At 45.2% G+C, this 25,534-nt stretch overlaps 1 protein-coding gene across 1 annotated transcript in view; it reads left to right on the forward strand.

The window, feature by feature from the left end:
- The first annotated feature begins 3,955 nt into the window (after positions 1 to 3,955).
- LOC108644447 overlaps positions 3,956 to 25,534 on the forward strand; it is a 31,704-nt gene continuing 10,125 nt past the window's right edge. Inside the window, exons 1-5 of the mRNA XM_018090094.2 lie at positions 3,956 to 4,514; positions 15,493 to 16,062; positions 17,620 to 18,180; positions 21,891 to 22,424; positions 23,326 to 23,874. Coding sequence (XP_017945583.1) covers positions 3,956 to 4,514; positions 15,493 to 16,062; positions 17,620 to 18,180; positions 21,891 to 22,424; positions 23,326 to 23,874 — 2,773 coding nt within the window. The remainder of the gene's footprint in view (positions 4,515 to 15,492; positions 16,063 to 17,619; positions 18,181 to 21,890; positions 22,425 to 23,325; positions 23,875 to 25,534) is intronic.

Genomic DNA, 25,534 nt, shown 5'->3' on the forward strand with positions numbered 1-25,534 from the left:
CACTCCTCTTTGCAGATCATCTCTAAATCCCTAAGGTTTCTGTCTCTGTGCAACTCTGAGCTTGAGCTCCCTCCATAGGTTTTCTATTGGATTAAGGTCCGGAGACTGACTAGGCCACTCCATGACCTTAATGTGCTTCTTCTTGAGCCACTCCTTTGTTGCCTTTGCTGTATGTTTTGGGTCATTGTCGTGCTGGAACACCCATCCACCACCCATTTTCAGTTTCCTGGCAGAGGGAAGGAGGTTGTCATTCAGGATTTCACGATACATGGCTCCGTCCATTTTCCCGTTAATGCGAATAAGTTGTCCTGTGCCCTTAGCAGAAAAACACCCCCAAAGCAAAATGTTTCCACCCCCATGCTTGACGGTGGGGACGGTGTTTTGGGGGTCATAGGCAGCATTTTTCTTCCTCCAAACACAGCGAGTTGAGTTAATGCCAAAGAGCTCTATTTTGGTCTCATCAGACCACAGCACCTTCTCCCAGTCACTCACAGAATCATTCAGGTGTTCATTGGCAAACTTCAGGCCTGCACATGTGCCTTCTTGAGCAGGGGGACCTTGCGAGCCCTGCAGGATTTTAATCCATTGCGGTGTAATGTGTTTCCAATGGTTTTCTTGGTGACTGTGGTCCCTGCTAATTTGAGGTCAGTAACTAACTCCTCCCGTGTAGTTCTAGGATGCTTTTTCACCTTTCTCAGAATCATTGACACCCCACGAGGTGAGATCTTGCGTGGAGCCCCAGAGCGAGGTCGATTGATGGTCATTTTGTGCTCCTTCCATTTTCGAAAAATCGCACCAACAGTTGTCACCTTCTCTCCCAGCTTTTTGCTAATGGTTTTGTAGCCCATTCCAGCCTTGTGCAGCTCTACAATTTTGTCTCTGACATCCTTGGACAGCTCTTTGGTCTTTCCCATGTTGGAGAGTTTGGAGTCTGCTTGATTGATTGATTCTGTGGACAGGTGTCTTTTATACAGGTGACTAGTTAAGACAGGTGTCCTTAATGAGGTTGACTAATTGAGTAGAAGTGTCTAACCACTCTGTGGGAGCCAGAACTCTTAATGGTTGGTAGGGGTTCAAAAACTTATTTCACTCAATGAAATGCAAATCAGTTGCTATCTTTTATTTCAAGTTATTTTTTCGATTTTCCTTTTGATGTGCTATCTGCCACTGTTACACCTACCATTGAAATGATACTGTTCTGAGACTTTTCATTTCTTTGTCATTGGACAAACTTACAAAATCAGTGAGGGGTCAAATCATTATTTCCTCCACTGTATATGGCTTTGCCCTATGATCTGTGTGTGACTTTCAGCAGTGTGTAACCCATGGATACCCTTGGATTACGTGGGGTCACTTTCATATTAGAGGGCAAACAGGTTTATATGGCTATAAACACGAGCAGATAAATAAAGACCTTTGGGCAGAATAACCGACATACAGGAGTATTTTCTCCTTCAACGTCTGATTTTTCACCATGACTGCAGACAATATGCACAATGAACAATTGAAACTGTCCTTACACGGTCTCAGTTTGTATTTAATTCCAACTCATTTATCAGTAAAGCTCATCCCTCATCTTCCCTGTAGTCACAGAGAGACCCCCCGGCTGCCTACATTGTAGATTCCCCCCTCGGTCTATCTCAGTACCAGATAACTAGGAATAGCCCTGGTGGAAACCATCATCATCATCATTCCATTAACCATTCTTGGTGGCCTGGGTGTCATACCCCAGCGCAGGGTTTTTGTCAATACAGAAGCCTTCTTAAGCCACCTGATACCCCCACCCCCTGGGGCACTTGGGTTTCCCCCTGATACTCAATTACCCCTGCTACCAGTTGTGCCCCAATGGAATTTACACTTGAGCTTTTCTCATAGTGCTGCCAGTAATGTGTATCTCTTCCTTATGTAGATTAATAGTTACTTATTTACCTTTGCTGTGATAACAGGTTTAATCGTTTGTGTAAAGATCATTAAAATGCAGCAATTGATGGCATTCTCCATATACCAAAGTTTTGTCGTTCGGAAGACAATCTTCCCAAGGGACTGCAGCTGCCCAAATCTATAAGGTAAGGATGAGCGGATCCCTCCAGCACCTACTGACAGGGGGCCTTCACCTAATATGAAATTAATAAACTGGAAATTCTGATCCTCTTGATAGAATCCCCTTTATCAGCATCAGGAGTCACAATTTTAAACCTAATTTTCCCTTTTCTCATAATGAGATAATATAGAATTCACATCACTGCCTCAGCTCTTCAGCTTGGGGGATCCTGATGGACTGTTAGTGGGACACAAATCTGTAGCCTTTCATTTATATTTTGTACCTATAAGTATATTTGTTATACCTTCATCCCATTATGCAATGAAGATGGTTTTTTTTACAAAACATTCCTCATGGTCGGGTTGAAGTTTATGGATTTGTGTCATTCTCTGTCTCATCTTTGCTATACAGGTATGGGATCCCTTATCTGAAAACCCGTTATCCAGACAGCTCCGAATTACAGAAAGCCCATCTCTCATAGACTCCATTTTAATCAAATAATTCTGAATTTTAAAACTGATTTCCTTTTTCACTGTAATAATAAAACAGTACCTGTACTTGATCCCAACTAAGATATAATTACCCCTTATTGGGGCAGAACAGCCCTATTGGGTTTATTTCATGGTTAAATGATTCCCTTTTCCCTGTAATAATAAAACAGTCCCTGTACTTGATCCCAACTAAGATATAATTACCCCTTATTGGGGCAGAACAGCCCTATTGGGTTTATTTCATGGTTAAATGATTCCCTTTTCTCTGTAATAATAAAACAGTACCTGTACTTGATCCCAACTAAGATATAATTACCCCTTATTGGGGCAGAACAGCCCTATTGGGTTTATTTAATGGTTAAATGATTCCCTTTTCTCTGTAATAATAAAACAGTACCTGTACTTGATCCCAACTAAGATATAATTACCCCTTATTGGGGCAGAACAGCCCTATTGGGTTTATTTCATGGTTAAATGATTCCCTTTTCTCTGTAATAATAAAACAGTACCTGTACTTGATCCCAACTAAGATATAATTACCCCTTATTGGGGGCAGAACAGCCCTATTGGGTTTATTTAATGGTTAAATGATTCCCTTTTCTCTGTAATAATAAAACAGTACCTGTACTTGATCCCAACTAAGATATAATTACCCCTTATTGGGGGCAGAACAGCCCTATTGGGTTTATTTCATGGTTAAATGATTCCCTTTTCTCTGTAATAATAAAACAGTACCTGTACTTGATCCCAACTAAGATATAATTACCCCTTATTGGGGGCAGAACAGCCCTATTGGGTTTATTTCATGGTTAAATGATTCCCTTTTCTCTGTAATAATAAAACAGTACCTGTACTTGATGAAGGCACAGGGGCCGCATTTCTGCCTTAAACCACATGTATGATTATAAGCAGAAATTCCCTGCACGTGCCTTCACCCAAGCACATTCAATGCTCCCAGGTGCGGGCTCCTATCACATTGGACTGATGGAATCGAGATAAGGAGCTTAGATTGTAAGCTCCCAGGTGCGGGCACAAGTAGGAGGTTTTACAGTAGGGGGGCGGGGTTTTGATAATACGCCATGTCTGACATTTACCTTAGGCATTTGTCCAAAGGCAGGTTTGGACTTGGCTGGTGGGACATCGGGAAAAAACACAGTTGGCTCAGGCATCCATGGGCCCCACCTACCCAGGCCCACTCCCCTGTGGCACTGCAGACGCTTTCACCTGGTCACAGCCACAAGTGAGGGAAAACATAAACACCAGAATGGCTACTGTTGGTGAGTTAGGAGGGAATTGATGTTGCAACAGGGGCCCTTGGATTTGGAGCTGCGCTCAGCCCCCGCCTCACTGGTCCAAAGTTCAAAACCTAGCTGATTGATCCTTAACAAGCATTACCAGCATTTACTTTCTCTTCTTGGTTTCAATGTCGGGGGCTGTATTGAGATCTGAGCTGAAATGCTCCGCGTGCCGGGAGTTCTACACCGACCCTGTAACCCTGCCCTGTGGCCATAACTACTGCCTGCGCTGTATTGGGAGACATTGGGACTGGCAGGAGGGTATAGAGGAAGATCTGTCCTGCCCTGAATGCAAACGGAGATATGGGAAACGGCCTGAACTGAACATAAATGGGATTCTGCATAACCTAGCAGTGCAACTGTACCCTACTCACCCACGGCATGGCGGGACTGGGAACTTCTGCACTGAGTGCTCCATGCCTGCACTGGCTGTGAAATCCTGCCTGCACTGTTTTACCTCTCTGTGTGCCTCACATGTGCAGATACATAGCAAGGATGAAGAACATGTATTAACTACGCCAACTGTTTTATTTGGGCACAGAAAATGCTTTGTACACAGGGAACGGCTGAGATATCGCTGCACTGAGGATGGGTACCGTGCCTGTGTGTCCTGCTGCCTGGCTGGGGGGCACCGGGGCCACAAGATGGAAATGCTAAGTGAGACCTATGAGGATAGAACTATTAAAGGTAAACTAATCCCTAAGATAGAGCAAGAGAGAAAGGAATTGTCTTAAGCTGTTCTGATCTAAAGGAGAACTAAAGCCTCACTAAAGAAGTAGAAATGTGGTACATTATGTTTTGAGCTTCTATACCAGCCCCAGGCCTTTAGCAGGGAAGATCTCTATCCATAGTTGTTGTAATTTAGGTCGACCATGTTTCATTCCATTCACTGGTTACACCTCTGCACCGAGATGTGGCGGGAAAGCTTTGTGTGACTTAAACTGTACCCCACCATTGAATACCTAACAGATTTTATATCATATTAAGTGGCCTGTTAAAAAAAATCTATATTATATATATATATATATATATATATAACAAAAAGAGGAGAAGCAGGCACTCACGTCTCAGTGGGGTCACAGGTGCCTGGGTGCAGTATATAACATCGTATAGAACAGAAAAAAGTAGATGCCGCACTCACAGGTCTTAGTGAAAAATAAAGAAAATTTATTATGTCAAACTAACGTTTCGGCTGCATCCACAGCCTTTCTCAAAGTGAACATGCATTACAGCAAACCTACTCATAAACCCAAAATGGCACCAAAATTCTGCTAGTGACGTCATTTTTTCTATATATATATATATATATATATATATATATCAGTTATATTATACAGTATATTCATTGGCTGATGGGGCCTAGCATGTATGTCTGCCTTAGCTTGTTTGTGTGCACTGTCAATGCTTCCGGGTGTAACACGGTATATGATTATTCACCAAATATCTCCAAACTGCAAGAGGTTAAACTCCTGACAGGAATAATCATTTGGATTGTACCAAAATACTGACCAAGAATGCAGCATATAAGTTTGTATGTTTTACTGTTTATTAGGTTCTGATTAGATTAGAAATAGTTCCTGACAGACCAGCTAACTTGTCTGTGAAACTCATAGCCAAACACTGAGCAGAATCAGCCCAAAACTAGCCAAACGCCACTTCAAAGTAGCCCAAAAATTAGCACAAAAAAAAATCTTAAAAATAAAAGGAGGCATATGTCGGAGATACGTCACAGCAGAAACTGGGTTTCCATTAAGACCAGTTGGGACTGAGAGGTTGGAACAGCAGCAAATCAGAGTAGAAAAGGGAGCTTCTTGCTACACCCCATTGCATGCTGGGTAATGTAGTTTTCCATTAACATTCGCTGTAGGCTTATTATTACATACACACTACATTACCCAGCATGCATTGGGAGAGGCATGCCAGGTTGACTAGGGAAAAAAAGTTGGCTAGTTTTCAAAGTACAAACCCACCAAGGCTTTGTACTTTGGAAACCCATCTGGGCTTTACATTAGTGGCCTAATTTGGTGTAAAAACCAACAACTGGTAACCCTGTGACAGGAATAATCATTTGGATTGTACCAATATACTGACTAGGAGTGCAACGTATACATTTATATGTTTTACTCTTTATTAGGTTCTGATTAAGTTAGAAATAGTTTCTGACAGACCAGTTTATTTCTGTGTGAACATCATAGCCAAACACTGAGCAGACTATAGTCGTTAATGGGCTTTTCCAACCCCCCCTTGTATGTTCTGTCATTTGGTCTGGCCCTTCCTTAGTGCCTTATCTCCATAGAAGAGCTAAGATGGCTGTCACTGCTCTTATCACCTCAAAAGTTCTATAGTTGATTTTAAAGGTTATTTCTTTCCTGCAGCAGCCTGTTTGCCTTCAGCTATAGCAATTCCATGCTTCTAGCATTTCTTGCAGTGTTTGTAGCATATTCCCAAAAGTTTGCGTTAAAGCTAAACAGAGCACATGTATCTGTCTGCTGCGGGAAAAACTGTATGATTTAAAGGGAAACTATACCCCCACAATGAATACAGACAGTTTATATTATGTTAAGTGACCTATTAAAGAAACTGAAATATATATATCAGTAAATATTGCCCTTTTACATCCTTTCCCTTGAGTCGCCATTTTGTGATGGGCTGTGTGCTCCCTCAGAGATCAGCTGCCATTTTGTGATGGGCTGTGTGCTCCCTCAGAGATCAGCCGCCATTTTGTGATGGGCTGTGTGCTCCCTCAGAGATCAGCCGCCATTTTGTGATGGGCTGTGTGCTCCCTCAGAGATCAGCCGCCATTTTGTGATGGGCTATGTGCTCCCTCAGAGATCAGCCGCCATTTTGTGATGGGCTGTGTGCTCCCTCAGAGATCAGCCGCCATTTTGTGATGGGCTGTGTGCTCCCTCAGAGATCAGCCACCATTTTGTGATGGGCTATGTGCTCCCTCAGAGATCAGCCACCATTTTGTGATGGGCTGTGTGCTCCCTCAGAGATCAGCCGCCATTTTGTGATGGGCTGTGTGCTCCCTCAGAGATCAGCCGCCATTTTGTGATGGGCTGTGTGCTCCCTCAGAGATCAGCTGACAGGAAATGAGTAAATGTTAAAGTTACTGAAATGTATGGAACACTTGTTTATGGGTCCCTACATGTACTTTACCCTTCGGCAGATTCATTCTCCCCTCCTGCTGGGTAGGACAAGCGGCAAGACAAAAAAGGGTTAAATAAACTCCACCTCTATATATATATATATATAAGAAGCTCACTCCACCAATCACCAGTGAATCAAAAACTCACACAAGGATGCATAAAGAATTTATTAGGGTGGGACAAAATAAAAAACTTGCTTCTGAAGGGATAAAGGGATGGTGGTGGAATGTTTGGCACTGCTGCCTTCCATTGCTGGGGTCCTGAGTTCAATTCTAGCCAGGACAAGTAGGTTTTTTTCCTTCCACTCTCCTAAATATACAGGAGAACAAACCATCTCCAGATAAAATTAGACCAGATCAGACTCTCTTCCTTCCTACAAACCTTCATAGGCTCCCTAAAGTAGAGGGAAAGCAATTTATAAAACCTGGACCCTTGACCTGAAACCCACATTTTTACCCTCTTGGACCCGTGATATAAGAAATATGGATAAGACCCACTGACCGGCATCTATACCTGCATCCAAAAATCCTACCCACAACCCACAGGGTACCTGCTTTTCTTGTGGGTAACCCACAGGCATGGGCGTCCACAGAAGGGGGCAAGAGGGGGCACTTGCCCCCCCCTGGAAAAGTAGCAAAAAAAACCAAAAAACCTTACTCCGTTTCTGTCCCCTCAAGCCCGTTTTGCTGTGCTCCGATTGGATCTTTCTTCTTGTGGATTCTCCAATCAGAGCACAGCTTCCTTGACAGACAGTAAAATTGACCAATCAGAGCACAGATGCACACAGGGATCGGGAGATTTTGCAAACTGGAAACAGAAATGACGACTGAAAAGAAGAATCTGCAGCTGTAACTTTACCTGAGAACCAACTCTCAACTTTTGCTGCAGTTTTCATCCCACAGGCACTATACACAGGCACTATACCCAGGTACTATACACAGGTACTATACACAGGTACTATACACAGGTACTATACACAGGCACTATACACAGGTACTATACACAGGCACTATACACAGGTACTATACCCAGGTACTATACACAGGCACTATACACAGGTACTATACCCAGGTACTATACCCAGGTACTATACCCAGGTACTATACACAGGCACTATACACAGGCACTATACACAGGCACTATACCCAGGTACTATACACAGGCACTATACCCAGGCACTATACACAGGTACTATACACAGGCACTATACACAGGTACTATACACAGGCACTATACACAGGTACTATACCCAGGTACTATACACAGGCACTATACCCAGGCACTATACACAGGTACTATACACAGGCACTATACACAGGTACTATACACAGGCACTATACACAGGTACTATACCCAGGTACTATACACAGGCACTATACACAGGTACTATACACAGGTACTATACCCAGGTACTATACCCAGGCACTATACACAGGTACTATACCCAGGTACTATACACAGGCACTATACACAGGTACTATACCCAGGCACTATACCCAGGTACTATACACAGGTACTATACACAGGTACTATACACAGGTACTATACACAGGTACTATACCCAGGCACTATACCCAGGTACTATACACAGGTACTATACACAGGTACTATACACAGGTACTATACACAGGCACTATACACAGGTACTATACCCAGGTACTATACACAGGCACTATACACAGGTACTATACACAGGTACTATACCCAGGTACTATACACAGGCACTATACACAGGTACTATACACAGGCACTATACACAGGTACTATACACAGGCACTATACACAGGTACTATACCCAGGTACTATACACAGGCACTATACACAGGCACTATACACAGGTACTATACCCAGGTACTATACCCAGGCACTATACCCAGGTACTATACCCAGGTACTATACACAGGCACTATACACAGGTACTATACCCAGGCACTATACCCAGGTACTATACACAGGTACTATACACAGGTACTATACACAGGTACTATACCCAGGCACTATACCCAGGTACTATACACAGGTACTATACACAGGTACTATACACAGGTACTATACCCAGGCACTATACCCAGGTACTATACCCAGGTACTATACACAGGTACTATACCCAGGCACTATACCCAGGTACTATACCCAGGTACTATACCCAGGTACTATACACAGGCACTATACACAGGTACTATACCCAGGCACTATACCCAGGTACTATACACAGGTACTATACACAGGTACTATACACAGGTACTATACACAGGTACTATACCCAGGCACTATACCCAGGTACTATACACAGGTACTATACACAGGTACTATACACAGGTACTATACCCAGGCACTATACCCAGGTACTATACACAGGTACTATACACAGGTACTATACACAGGTACTATACCCAGGCACTATACCCAGGTACTATACCCAGGTACTATACACAGGCACTATACACAGGCACTATACCCAGGCACTATACACAGGCACTATACACAGGTACTATACCCAGGTACTATACACAGGCACTATACCCAGGTACTATACACAGGCACTATACCCAGGCACTATACACAGGCACTATACACAGGCACTATACCCAGGCACTATACCCAGGCACTATACCCAGGCACTATACCCAGGCACTATACCCAGGCACTATACCCAGGTACTATACCCAGGCACTATACACAGGCACTATACCCAGGTACTATACACAGGCACTATACACAGGCACTATACCCAGGTACTATACCCAGGTACTATACCCAGGCACTATACACAGGCACTATACCCAGGCACTATACACAGGCACTATACACAGGTACTATACCCAGGTACTATACACAGGCACTATACCCAGGCACTATACACAGGTACTATACACAGGCACTATACACAGGCACTATACACAGGTACTATACCCAGGTACTATACCCAGGTACTATACACAGGTACTATACCCAGGTACTATACACAGGTACTATACCCAGGCACTATACACAGGCACTATACACAGGTACTATACCCAGGTACTATACACAGGCACTATACCCAGGCACTATACACAGGTACTATACACAGGCACTATACACAGGCACTATACACAGGTACTATACACAGGTACTATACCCAGGCACTATACCCAGGTACTATACACAGGTACTATACCCAGGTACTATACACAGGTACTATACCCAGGCACTATACACAGGTACTATACCCAGGCACTATACCCAGGTACTATACACAGGTACTATACCCAGGTACTATACACAGGCACTATACCCAGGTACTATACACAGGCACTATACACAGGCACTATACCCAGGCACTATACACAGGCACTATACACAGGTACTATACCCAGGTACTATACACAGGCACTATACCCAGGTACTATACACAGGCACTATACACAGGCACTATACACAGGTACTATACCCAGGTACTATACACAGGCACTATACCCAGGTACTATACACAGGCACTATACACAGGCACTATACCCAGGTACTATACCCAGGTACTATACCCAGGCACTATACACAGGCACTATACCCAGGCACTATACACAGGCACTATACACAGGTACTATACCCAGGTACTATACACAGGCACTATACCCAGGCACTATACACAGGTACTATACACAGGCACTATACACAGGCACTATACACAGGTACTATACACAGGTACTATACCCAGGCACTATACCCAGGTACTATACACAGGTACTATACCCAGGTACTATACACAGGTACTATACCCAGGCACTATACCCAGGCACTATACCCAGGCACTATACCCAGGCACTATACACAGGCACTATACCCAGGCACTATACCCAGGCACTATACCCAGGCACTATACACAGGCACTATACACAGGTACTATACCCAGGCACTATACCCAGGCACTATACCCAGGCACTATACCCAGGCACTATACCCAGGCACTATACACAGGCACTATACACAGGTACTATACCCAGGCACTATACCCAGGCACTATACACAGGTACCATACCCAGGTACTATACCCAGGCACTATACCCAGGCACTATACCCAGGCACTATACACAGGCACTATACACAGGTACTATACCCAGGCACTATACCCAGGCACTATACCCAGGCACTATACCCAGGCACTATACACAGGCACTATACCCAGGCACTATACACAGGCACTATACACAGGTACTATACACAGGCACTATACCCAGGCACTATACCCAGGCACTATACCCAGGCACTATACCCAGGCACTATACACAGGTACTATACACAGGTACTATACCCAGGCACTATACCCAGGTACTATACCCAGGCACTATACCCAGGCACTATACCCAGGCACTATACCCAGGCACTATACACAGGTACTATACCCAGGCACTATACCCAGGCACTATACACAGGTACTATACCCAGGTACTATACCCAGGCACTATACACAGGTACTATACACAGGTACTATACCCAGGTACTATACCCAGGTACTATACCCAGGCACTATACCCAGGTACTATACCCAGGCACTATACACAGGCACTATACCCAGGTACTATACCCAGGCACTATACACAGGTACTATACCCAGGCACTATACACAGGCACTATACACAGGCACTATACCCAGGCACTATACACAGGCACTATACACAGGTACTATACCCAGGTACTATACCCAGGCACTATACACAGGCACTATACCCAGGTACTATACACAGGCACTATACCCAGGCACTATACCCAGGTACTATACCCAGGTACTATACCCAGGTACTATACCCAGGCACTATACCCAGGTACTATACCCAGGTACTATACCCAGGCACTATACACAGGCACTATACCCAGGTACTATACCCAGGTACTATATCCAGGCACTATACCCAGGCACTATACACAGGCACTATACCCAGGCACTATACCCAGGCACTATACCCAGGCACTATACCCAGGCACTATACACAGGCACTATACCCAGGTACTATACCCAGGCACTATACACAGGTACTATACCCAGGCACTATACCCAGGTACTATACCCAGGCACTATACCCAGGTACTATACCCAGGTACTATACCCAGGCACTATACACAGGCACTATACCCAGGCACTATACCCAGGCACTATACCCAGGCACTATACCCAGGCACTATACACAGGCACTATACCCAGGTACTATACCCAGGTACTATACCCAGGCACTATACCCAGGTACTATACCCAGGCACTATACCCAGGTACTATACCCAGGTACTATACCCAGGCACTATACACAGGTACTATACCCAGGTACTATACACAGGCACTATACCCAGGCACTATACCCAGGCACTATACACAGGCACTATACCCAGGTACTATACCCAGGCACTATACCCAGGCACTATACACAGGCACTATACACAGGCACTATACACAGGCACTATACCCAGGTACTATACCCAGGTACTATACCCAGGCACTATACCCAGGCACTATACCCAGGCACTATACACAGGCACTATACCCAGGTACTATACCCAGGTACTATACCCAGGCACTATACCCAGGCACTATACACAGGCACTATACCCAGGCACTATACCCAGGCACTATACCCAGGCACTATACACAGGTACTATACCCAGGCACTATACCCAGGCACTATACACAGGCACTATACCCAGGCACTATACCCAGGCACTATACACAGGTACTATACCCAGGTACTATACCCAGGCACTATACCCAGGCACTATACCCAGGTACTATACACAGGCACTATACCCAGGTACTATACCCAGGTACTATACCCAGGCACTATACCCAGGCACTATACACAGGCACTATACCCAGGCACTATACCCAGGTACTATACCCAGGCACTATACCCAGGCACTATACCCAGGCACTATACACAGGCACTATACCCAGGTACTATACCCAGGCACTATACACAGGTACTATACCCAGGCACTATACCCAGGCACTATACCCAGGTACTATACCCAGGCACTATACCCAGGTACTATACCCAGGTACTATACCCAGGCACTATACACAGGCACTATACCCAGGTACTATACCCAGGTACTATACCCAGGTACTATACCCAGGCACTATACCCAGGCACTATACCCAGGCACTATACACAGGCACTATACCCAGGTACTATACCCAGGTACTATACCCAGGCACTATACCCAGGCACTATACCCAGGCACTATACCCAGGCACTATACCCAGGTACTATACCCAGGCACTATACACAGGCACTATACCCAGGCACTATACACAGGCACTATACCCAGGCACTATACCCAGGCACTATACACAGGTACTATACCCAGGCACTATACACAGGCACTATACACAGGCACTATACCCAGGCACTATACACAGGCACTATACCCAGGCACTATACACAGGTACTATACACAGGCACTATACCCAGGTACTATACACAGGCACTATACCCAGGCACTATACACAGGCACTATACACAGGCACTATACACAGGCACTATACCCAGGTACTATACCCAGGTACTATACCCAGGTACTATACCCAGGCACTATACCCAGGCACTATACCCAGGCACTATACCCAGGCACTATACACAGGCACTATACACAGGTACTATACCCAGGCACTATACCCAGGCACTATACCCAGGCACTATACCCAGGCACTATACCCAGGTACTATACCCAGGCACTATACCCAGGCACTATACCCAGGCACTATACCCAGGTACTATACACAGGTACTATACCCAGGCACTATACCCAGGCACTATACCCAGGCACTATACCCAGGCACTATACCAGCCTACCAGGTACTATACACAGGCACTATACACAGGCACTATACCCAGGTACTATACCCAGGTACTATACACAGGTACTATACACAGGTACTATACCCAGGCACTATACCCAGGCACTATACCCAGGCACTATACCCAGGCACTATACCCAGGCACTATACCCAGGCACTATACACAGGCACTATACCCAGGCACTATACCCAGGCACTATACCCAGGCACTATACCCAGGCACTATACAGTTCTAAAGAATCACTAGCTAACATTAAATTGTTTTTTGCCTGACCTGACATCTATAATAATTTATAATCTATCCCCTACCCTAACACATGGAGGGTAAGTTAACTCTTTCCCTCTGAAAAAGCTCATTGTGTGTTTATATATTTGTTGTTGTTTTTTGCACTTACTATTTTTTTTTTTTTTTGTCATTGTTTTGTTCATTTATAGTAAGTTACAGTGGGGCCAATGTTGTGTATCAGTGCCAGTGTTATAGTGCCAGGGCCTGAATATCTGCCATCTGTACCCACTGTGTCTCACTGTATATAATGTGCTGGGTTTGTAAATACAGACTGCGTCTCACTGTATATAATGGGGAGTCAGTACCCACTGCCTTTCTTGCTATAAAACTAACATAAACACATCTAAAGGGGTGGTTTACTTTTAAGTTAACCTTTAGTATGTTATAAAATGGCCTATTCCTAGCAACTTTGCAATTGGTCTTCTTAATTAATTTTTTTGAATAATTTGCCTTTCTCTTCTGCCTCTATACAGATTTCAAATGGGGGCCAAAAAATATTGCTCTGTGAGGCTACAATTTTATTATTATTATAATTTTGTATTACTTATTTTTCCAAGTAGGCCCCTTAACTATTCATATTCCCATCTCTTGTTTAAACCACTACCTGGTTGCTATGGTAAATAAGACCCTAGCAACCAGATAGCTGCTGAAATACCAAATGGAGAGCTGCTGAACAAAAAGCTAAATAACTGAAAAACCATTAAAAATAAAAGTGAATTCGAATGCGAACTACCCCTTTAAGCTAACTGATCCCAAACACAAATGTTTGCAGATCCCCTAACAGAAGTGCTCGTATGAATACTTTTACATACTAAACATTTTAGGGTAAAAAAAAAAAAGCACCCCCACCCGCACTTTTGTACAGTATCCCTGGGAGTCAGTGGGAACGGCAAGAGGTAGTTGGGAGGTTAACTTTTTATGCCAGCAGCGAATCCACTAAGTGTCACATTAGCTGTAGGTCAGTCTGTGTATGGGCCATCTTTAGCCTCCCCTAGTATCATCCTGCAAAAAAAAAAAAAATATATATTTATATATATATATATATATATATATATATATATTTGTCTGTTGCAGGATGATGCTAGCTTACTTGCCCCTCCTTGGAAAATTTTCTGCGGACGCCCATGCCCACAGGTACCTGTCCTACTGCAGGACTCTACCCTAAAGTCCCCCATGCTTAGAGGTCTATTCAATGCCCCTTCATTCAGTAGCCATCATGCAAATAAGGATTGACCAGTTGTTTTTTACTGCCCCCTTATATATTTATATTTTCTTCTGTAGCACTTGTTTGTAAATTATTGTCAGATCCTTGTGAACAAAGGTAAAGCCTGTGTGACTGCGCTATATAATATAATATATACTGAACAAATACTCTTTATTTTTATTCTTTCTTTCTGCTTATAGAAGTGGCCATTGCTGGTGTGAAAGCTGATCTAACCTGCCCCCTGTGCCGGGAGATCTACACCGACCCTGTAACCCTGCCCTGTGGCCATAACATCTGCCTGCGCTGTATTGGGGGAACAGGGGGAGAGCAGGGGGAGAGGGGAGAAGATCCTTCCTGCCCTGAATGCAAAGAGAGATACAGGAGATGTCCGAAACTGAACAGGAACATCAGGCTTCATAATATAGTGCAGAGTTTCCTCCCTACTCACCCAGAGCAGGAGAGTGCCAGGATCCTCTGCACTTACTGTGCCACCCCTGTGCCCGCAGCCAAATGCTGCCTTCAGTATGTGGTCTTTTTGTGTGACAGACATGCGAGGGAGCATCGCAATTCATTACGACACATATTGATGGACTACAGCACATTGTTAAATAATGCACCGTGTTCCACTCACCAGAAGCCCCTGGGGTATTACTGCCGGGAGGATGCTGCCTGCGTCTGTGAGGATTGTGTCCCGGAACACCGGTGGCACATCGTGGAGAAGCTGGATGTGGAAACTGAGAAGGTTAAAGAGCAACTGAGGATTCTGCAAGGTAAACTTCTCACTTTTCTATACAACACAGTAATGGATCATTTATAACCAAAGCTCCAGCTGTAGTTGGGCGAAAATGGATGCAGAGGTTGCACGTCTGATGCCATTTATTAAAGCACTGGTTCTCAACCTTCCTAATGCAGTGACCCTCATGTTGTGGTGACCCCCCCAACCATAAAATTATTCCTAAGACCATCGGAAATATGTGTGATGGTCTTAGGCGACCCCTGTGACCCACAGGTTGAAAACCGCTGTATTGAAATTACTTCCATCCAAACATGTTCCGTGGAGCTATGCATAGTTATGCTTGGCACCGGCACGTCTGTCCCTCCTTCTGTAGCAAATTGCATGCAAGTGCCCCCATTGATAGTGGGGAACCTTAGAGGAGGCAGTAGGTCCAGGGTCCCCACCACTGTGGGACTGGCCCATCAGGATACCAGGAAAGCCAAAATACTTTAGATCACCATAGGTTTTCTTTATCAAAATATTAGTGCCAGAGCAAACAGTCCATATAAAAAAGTCCTTGAATAGAAAAGTCTGTATAAAAGGTCCTTAGGTGATCCTTCCTTTGTATACAATAAACTGTGAAGAAAAACTTATTAAAATCACTGCACTAAAATCCCAGTTCCCAGTATCTTTCACTATTGCAAGGGGAACTAAATGTTCTGTTAAACAGGTATACAGCCCAAAATAAGTGAGCGTGCCAAGAAAGGGTTACATAAATATGGGGAAAAGCCGTCTCCCCACCCACTCACATCCGTGCCCCCCACATCTGGCAGGTGGGGAGGAGGCTGTGCTGGAAACAAGCTGTGCTCACTAGTCCCCTCCAGAGATTTTCTTTACCAGCCCCTACTATATACCACAGAAAGTGTCACGGTCGGTAACCCAAAACCCAGAACTATTCCCAATGGCCCAGTCACAGCTCACACTTATACCCATAACAGGAACCTTTGGCTTCGGGTGGAGCCCTCTGCTACTCGGGTGCCTCCTGGTCTTAAAGTGAGAGGTACAGGGCAAAGGTTCTGAGTGAGCAAGGGAACCGGATCCTTACAGGAGGACTGAGGCAGCTTACAAGAATCAGAGTCAGACAGGCTGGGTCAGAACCAGAACAGCAGCACAGTACAGAATCAGGATCCAGAGGTGAAGTCAAACAGGCAAAGGGGTCAGCCCAGGCAGTTGGTTCCAGGTTCAAATCCAGGCAGGATGTCTCAGCAAGTCCTATACAGAGCCAATAAATGCTAAATGTTCCATAAAGATGGGAAAGGCAGGAGTGGAACCTGGGTACTGCCCAGCGGCTCCAGTAATATTATGTACATTTTGAGAGATCTTTTGCCAGTGTTTCTGTACTACAGGTCCCCCCATCCGACCTGCATGATGGGCCAGCCAGGTTGCCTAGGGTGCCACTGTTTGCAAGCCTCCCTCATTGCACCCCCATGCCTCTGTCCCTATTTGGCTCTGCACTGTTACCCATCCCATATCGGCCATCTTCCCTTGCCCAACAGAAAGCCACCATTCTGTACCTTCCCCTGCATTTATTATTTGTTTTTATTCCTTTCAGCGGTGCAGCATTTGAATCTGAGAGACAAACTGACCTGCTCCGCGTGCCGGAGGATCTACACCGACCCTGTAACCCTGCCCTGTGGCCATAGTTTCTGCCAGTTCTGTATTAGGAGAACATGGAACTGGCAGGAGGGGATAGAGGAGGATCCTTCCTGCCCTGAATGCAGTGAGAGATACAGGAGATGCGTGAAACTGATGAGGAACCATATTCTGAGTAACATTGTGCAAAGGTACTTAATCATTCAGCCAGAGCACTGTGGCCCCAGGGACTTTTGCCCTTACTGTTTCCAGTTAGTTCCACCCTTTGCTCTACCAGTAACTAAATCCTGCCTGCACTGTGACATCGCTCTGTGTGAGGGTCATGTGACAGAGCACAGCCAATCAGCAGAACATGAATTAACTGCCCCCACCAGAAGATGCTCCACCCACCAGGAGCCACTAATATATCGCTGCACTGAGGATGGGGCCCGTGTCTGTGTGTCCTGCTGCCTGGCTGGGGAGCACTGGGGCCACAAGGTGGAGCTGCTGAATAAGGCTTTAGAGATAAGAACAAATCAAGGTAAATATAAAAGTATAAAACTGTTTCTATGTGTGTAACACTGTATAAGAGATGGGGAGCTCACACTCTGAATTAACTTCAGGTCATGAACCAGATGACACTTGGCTGGACAAGTCACAGCTCCCTGCAACTCCTTGTAGAGTATGTGTTACATGGCACCTCCTCTCAGGGTGGGCCCCTGCTGTATTGGTGGAAGAAAGGTTTTCCTCACTGAATCATACGCACATAGAGCTGCTCTAATTACTTGGGTACCAGTAGGTTCTTTATTCACTGGACGTTGCACAAGTTCCTGGGTGGTGCTTTTGTCTGATTTTTTGACTCCCGAGGGTTGGAGTCAAAGCTTCTGGACAGAGCATCTGCTTTGACATTTCTCTCCCCAGGTCTATAGGTTATAATGAAATTGAGACGAGAAAGAATAGTGCCCACCTGGCCTGTCTAGGGTTTAAACACTTTGCAGACTCAATATATAAGAGATTCTTATAGTCTGTAATCACTGTAACCACATTTTTAGCCCCTCCAGGAGGTCTCCATTCTTCAAATGCCAATTTCATGGCCAACAATTCCCTATTACCTATATCATAATTTTTGGAAAAGTAACCACAAGGGTAAACCTTATTGGTGACTGGGTGATGCTGGGATAGAACTGCTCCTTCCCCAATCTCAGAAGCATCCCACATTGTTGGGTCAGCACCTCTCTTAGTAGAGGCAGTGATTGGAGCCATGAGAGTAGAATAATTTTTAATAAATTGCCTGTAGTAATTTTCAAATCCTAAAAACCTTTGAATGGCCCACAAGGATAAAGGTTGCACCCAATCTAAAATAGCCTGAACCTTGGCTGGATCCATCTCTAGACCTTTCTGGGAAATAACATACCCTAGGAAATGAACAGAGGAGACTTGCACTTCTCGATTTTAGCATACAAGTGGTTCTGCCTCAATCTAAGTTAAACTTCCTCAACATGGCCACGATGATCAGACAGATTAGTTGAATAAATCAAGATATCATCTAGGTATACTTCTACACAACAGCCTAGAAGATCACAGAAAATATTGTTCACCAATTCCTGGAAAACTGCAGGGGCATTACATAAATCAAAGGGCATTACTAAATACTCATAATGCCCATCACGGGTATTAAAGGCCGTTTTCCACTCATCCCCTTCCCTGATTCATATAAATTATACGTGCCTCTCAGATAAAGCTTAGAAAAGATAGTAGCTCCCTTAACTCTATCAAAGAGCTCAGAAATCAAGGGAAGGGGATAACGATCCTTGACCGTGATTTTATTCAGACCTCTATAATCAATGCATGGTCTAAGACCCCCATCTTTTTTCTCCGGAGAATAGGATGGTCTCTTTCCAGATTTTCTTTGATATACTCCTCCATAGCCTGAGTCTCAGGAAGAGATAGAGGATAAGTTCTACCTCTAGGAGGAGAGGAACCTTGAATTAAGTCTATGGCACAATCATATGGCCCGTGCGGAGGAAGGGTTTCAGCTGCCTTTTTAGAGAAGACATCAACAAATGGGAAGTAAGGGGAAGGTAACCCTACCGAAGTAGCAGCAAGAAATTGAGAAGACTTTGTACATGTTCCCTGACAATCATTTCCCCATTGAAGTACCCTACTGGTCAGCCAGTCAATTTGGGGATTGTGCTTCCTTAACCAGGGGAGGCCTAACATCACAGGGGTATGTGGGCAATTTATGATGAAGAAGGAAATTTGCTTAGCATGAAAAGAACTTATAGACATGAAACATTCTACAGACTTGGAGGATATAAACCCACAGCCTAGAGAAGTACCATCATCAATAGCTAGCAATTTAACTGAAGGAGACAGAGGAAGTGTGGGTATACTATGCCTGTGGGCAAAGTTAACATCTAAAAAGTTTCCCGTTACCCCAGAATCTATGCGGAGCTTTCCACAGATGCCTTATCCCATCCCAAAAGGACTGGAATCATAACTTTAGAAGATTGTTGGGTAGTAGAAACCACATGACCCAAGCAGGACTTCCCAGACCTGCTTAGGCTCTGTTATTTCCTGGCCTTTTGGGACAGGTGTTACGAAAGTGGCCCCTATTCCCACAGTGCAGACATAGCCCATTAGCCCACCTACGACCTTTTTCTTCAGAAGACAAATGGGTGGAACCCAACTACATAGGTTTTTCTGAAGGTCTTGGGATTAAAATTTCAGGTTTGAGTATGAATTCCACTGGACCAGTTTGAGGGGCAACCGTAGGAATTCTTTCCTAGCGTCTCTCCCTATGCCTCCTATGAATTTGGATGGCAAGTTGCATCAGGGAGTCTAGGGAAGATGGAGCAGGAAAATATATCAGGCTATCTTTTACAGCATCGGATAGCCCCACTCTAAACTGACTTCATAAGGCAGTATCATTCCAGCCCATTTCTACTGCCCAATGGCGAAATTCACTACAATAATCCTCGACCCATCATTTACCTTGTCTGAGATTCCAAACTGGAGAGTCAGCAGAGGCAGAATGATCAGGGTCGTCACAGATTATTGCCATGGCCTAAAAAAAAGGACTCAAGGGATATTCAGGCTGGATCAGAGGGAGATAAACTAAATTGAGGATCCCCAAGAAGAAGGGTCATAACAAAATTAACCTTGACCTCCTCAGTGGGAAAAGAGTGAGGGAGGAAACCAAAATTTAATTTACATGCCTCTTGGAAGGTAAAAAATTTACTTTTCAGGGAATGGAACTTTAGGCTCCACTACAGGAATACCCAAAGCTGTGAGTAGGGATCTGCTTCCTGGGAGAGAAGCAGGAGTAGGAGCGACAGGTTGTTACTGGAGAACATCCAACCTTGCAGATAGTGTCTGGAGGCATTGTACAATTTGGTCCTGCTGGGCTTCTTGTTCCCCAAGACGCCGGAGGAGACTTGCTAGAATTGCTTCAGAGGAAGTGGGGGAGGTGGAAGCCCCTTCAGCATCCATATCAGGCCCAACGTAATGTCACGATCGGTATCCCAGAACTCAGAACAGGTGGCTCACACTCTGCCTATAACAGCAGTAGGAGCCCTTCGCTACTTGGATGCCACCATGACTTAATAGTGAGAGACCCAAGGAGAGAGTTCTGAGCAGGCAAGGGAACCAAATCATGTGGGAGGAAGAAGGTGAATGAGTCAGTGTAGTCAGACGTCAGGCCGGGGAATCCATAAGAATAGTCAAAACAGGCCAAGGTCGGTTCAGGCAGCAATACGGGAATAGTCACGAACAGGCAGGAGTCAGAACACAGCAAAACAGTACAAAGAATGCACCCAGGAACTATTAGGAAGTAGACCTATGTTGGACAATGAGTGTACCTGAGGGTCCCTAAATCCCCCCCAGCCATACCCACAGTAGCTCATTGGCTGAAACCCCTTATACTCTATATGGTTCCCTAAAGGATCCCCATCATACAGGGGCAACCCAAGCTCTTCCACTGTCTCCTAACCCAGTCACCCTGACAGCTGGTACCTCTTTCCATTAATTACAGGGGCACCATATACCGGGGAGACAATTTTACCATATTTTACCAACTAAAGAAATAGTCAACAGTATTAGTGTATGTGGAGTAACTCATAGTCACCAATCAGCAATTAGCTTTGATTTTTTTTTTAATATAAATTCACTGCAGTTGTATAGTCTGTCCCCATTGCTGGGCCTAAATAAGACCTTTAGGAGAAAATGTATTTTGTACTGTTTTTACTTCAGGTCTGAGAGACAAACTGAGCTGCCCCCTGTGCCGGGAGATCTACACCGACCCTGTAACCCTGCCCTGTGGCCATAACTTCTGCCTGCGCTGTATTGGGAGACATTGGGAACAGCAGAGGGAGAGGAGGAAGAGTCGGTCCTGCCCCGAATGTGGAGAGAACACGAGAGAGATAGAACTGAGCAAGAACCACTCGCTGTGTAACATAAGGAAGTTACTTTTGCCTTCCCCTGAGCAGGACACTGCTGGCACCTACTGTACCTACTGTATTTACTCACTGGTACCCGCGGGTAAATCCTCTGTCCTGTGTAAGGCCTCTCTAAGCCTTTCTCATGTGCCCAAGGCAGCAGAACATGTATTATCTAAACCCACCGCTTTCTCTGGGCGCAGAAACTGCCCCGTACATGGGGAGCTGCTGAGATATCACTGCACTGAGGATGGGGCCCAAGTCTGTATATCTTGCTTTCTGACTGGGGAGCACCTGGGCCACAAGGTGGAGCCGCTGAGTGAGGCTTCAGAGAGAAGACCAAATCAAGGTAAATAAAAGAGTACAAAGCTGTTTTTATGTGTGTAACACTGTATAAGAGATGGGGGGCTCACACTCTGAATTAACTTCAGGTCATGAACCAGATGACACTTGGCTGGACAAGTCACAGCTCCCTGCAACCCCTTGTAGAGTATGTGTTACATGGCACCTCCTCTCAGGGTGGGCCCTTGCTGTATTGGTGGAAGAAAGGTTTTCCTCGCTGAATCATACGCACATAGAGCTGCTCTAATTACTTGGGTACCAGTGGGCTCTTTATTCACTGGACGTTGCACACGTTCCTGGGTGGTGCTTTTCAGATGGTACAATCATTAATCACTTCATAGATACTTCAGACAATGTTATCTAGTTAATGATGTTACACAGACATAGTCTTGGCAAAAACCCCAAAGCTATTATTCAGAGATGGTGAACCAGTCCCCAGCACTATGGGAGGATCCAAGGGGGCGTTACTCCAGGAATCCTCTGTTCCTGAGCCTGATGACTTAATTTCCATAAGTGACACTGTGGGGGACTTACTTCTCTAGTCTCCTTGGTGGAGCCTATGGCTGCTCTACTAACACTCCTGATCCACTCCCAGAGTGACCTATTACAGACAGTCTTAACTGTTTCTTCCCTTACTGAGACCTACCTCCAGCTTAGGCTCTTCTGGCACCCATACTCATAGCCACCAATCAGCAATTAGCTTTGATTGTTTTTTGAGATAAATTCACTGCAATTGTATAGTCTGTCCCCATTGCTGTGCCTATTGCACTTTACATGTGACTGGGGTATTTAGATATCAGCAATGCACCCTGTGGTCTCAGAAATGCAATGGGATTTAGGAGTATAAAAATGCTCTGATATAATAAGACCTGTAGGAGAAAATTTATTTTGTACTGTTTTTACTGCAGGTCTGAGAGACAAACTGAGCTGCTCCATCTGCCAGGGTATCTACACCGACCCTGTAACCCTGCCCTGTGGCCATAACTACTGCCTGCTCTGTATTGAGGGAACATGGGGAGAGCAGAAGAAGAAGAGAGAAGGTCATTCCTGCCCTGAATGCAAACACAGATGCACGAGAGAGATGGAACTGAGCAAGAACCACTCGCTGTGTAACATAGTGCAGTTCCTTCTGCCCCCCCCTGAGCAGCGGGACCCTGCTGGCACCTACTGTACCTACTGTATTCACTCACTGGTACCCGCGGCTAAATCCTGCCTGCTGTGTGAGGCCTCTCTGTGTGCCACACACGTGTGGCTACATAGCCAGGCAGCAGAACATGTATTATCTGAACCCGCCGCTTTCTCTGGGCACAGAAACTGCTCCGCACATGGGGAACTGCTGAGATATCACTGCACTGAGGATGGGGCCCGTGTCTGTGTGTCCTGCTGCCTGGCTGGGGAGCACCGGGGCCACAGGGTGGAGCTACTGAATGAGGATTCAGAGATAAGAACAAATCAAGGTAAATATAAAAGTACAAAGCTGTTTTAATGTGTGTAACACTGTATAAGAGATGGGAAACTCACACTCTGAATTAACTTCAGGTCATGAACCAGATGACACTTGGCTGGACAAGTCACAGCTCCCTGCAACCCCTTGTAGAGTATGTGTTACATGGCACCTCCTCTCAGGGTGGGCCCTTGCTGTATTGGTGGAAGAAAGGTTTTCCTCACTGAATCATACGCACATAGAGCTGCTCTAATTACTTGGGTACCAGTAGGTTCTTTATTCACTGGACGTTGCACAAGTTCCTGGGTGGTGCTTTTCAGATGGTACAATCATTAATGATTTCATAGATACTTCAGACAATGTTATCTAGTTAATGATGTTACACAGACATAGTCTTGGCAAACACCCCAGAGGTGAACCAGTCCCCAGCGCTGGGAGGATCCAAGGGGGCGTTACTCCAGGAATCCCCTGTTCCTGAGCCTGACAACTTAAATTCCCATAAGTGACACTGTGGGGTGTCAATGCCCTGGAATTGTAAAGGGTTAAACCTGGCAACATTTTGCTTTGTGTCCACAAGAGACCCTTAATTAATTAAATATGCAACAAGGGACTGTGGGAGGTGACAAACCTATCTGTGTTATCAGACAATTTGGAGCCAGACATCTGGGGCAGGAAAGCTGAGGCTATTGGTTGATCTGTTGATCAAAAAAAGGCAATTGTGGACCTAAGAACGGCAGGGGGTGCAGCCATGAGAAAATATGGATTATGGAAAGGGGTCCATATCCCCTTGGCTTTAGGGTTCACATCCTCATAAATCACATATTGGTTATGAGAAGGTCACATGCTTCCCAATGATACCAAACAGGGACTGCCTATACCCACCAGTTAGGGGGGATAGTTTCTGGGGGGCTGGGCAGGAGACACCCCTCATCCCCTCACCACTCCCCCCTCATGCATACAGAAATTCCTGAGCTCCTACTCCAAATAATAGAAGTGGTGTTGGTTATATAGTTTTTGCTGTTGTAGGCCAGGGTAGTGTAGATGGGTCTCTAGTAAGAGCTAAAGGTTTCATTGCTCCACCAGATCAAGTCAATATAAGTCCAAAGGTCTCGGTAGATGTCTAAATTATCAGGGGTAGTGATATGGTGATCTAGTCTCTGATGTGTCTATGGTTTTGGCATGGATGAGTACTTCCTTTTATAAGGAAAGTGGGCACAACAGTGTGGACTCTTGGCCCTGTGTGGGCATTGTTCCCATGAAGGAACTTCATTGCTTTTGTGCAGCGGCAGAGTAATCAGGGAAGAGAGAGACTTTGACTCCCGCAAATTGCAATTCACCTTTTTTTGCACTTCATGTAGTGCCGTGTCTCTGAAGTTAAGAAGTTTTATTAGGAATGGGCGTGGAGGAGCACCTGGAGGATGAGGTCGCATGGGAACCCAGTGAGCCCATTCCACGACAAATTGGTTGGAGAAGATATTGTAACAGGCAGGCAAATGAGGACTGTGCAAACGCCACCTCCAGCCTGCAGGGGGCAGCCTTAGACAATCTGGAAACAGTAAGGCTGATACCATGTGACTTTGAAAAGAGAGATGGGAAAGAGGAAGTCAAGGCAATAAGGCAAGGAGAGAGCATGCACAGAGCTGGCAGCAGGGAGAGAGAGAGACCCCCTGGGG

Source organism: Xenopus tropicalis, chromosome 8 (genome assembly GCF_000004195.4).
Source record: "Xenopus tropicalis strain Nigerian chromosome 8, UCB_Xtro_10.0, whole genome shotgun sequence".
In the NCBI taxonomy this organism is placed as follows: domain Eukaryota; kingdom Metazoa; phylum Chordata; class Amphibia; order Anura; family Pipidae; genus Xenopus; species Xenopus tropicalis.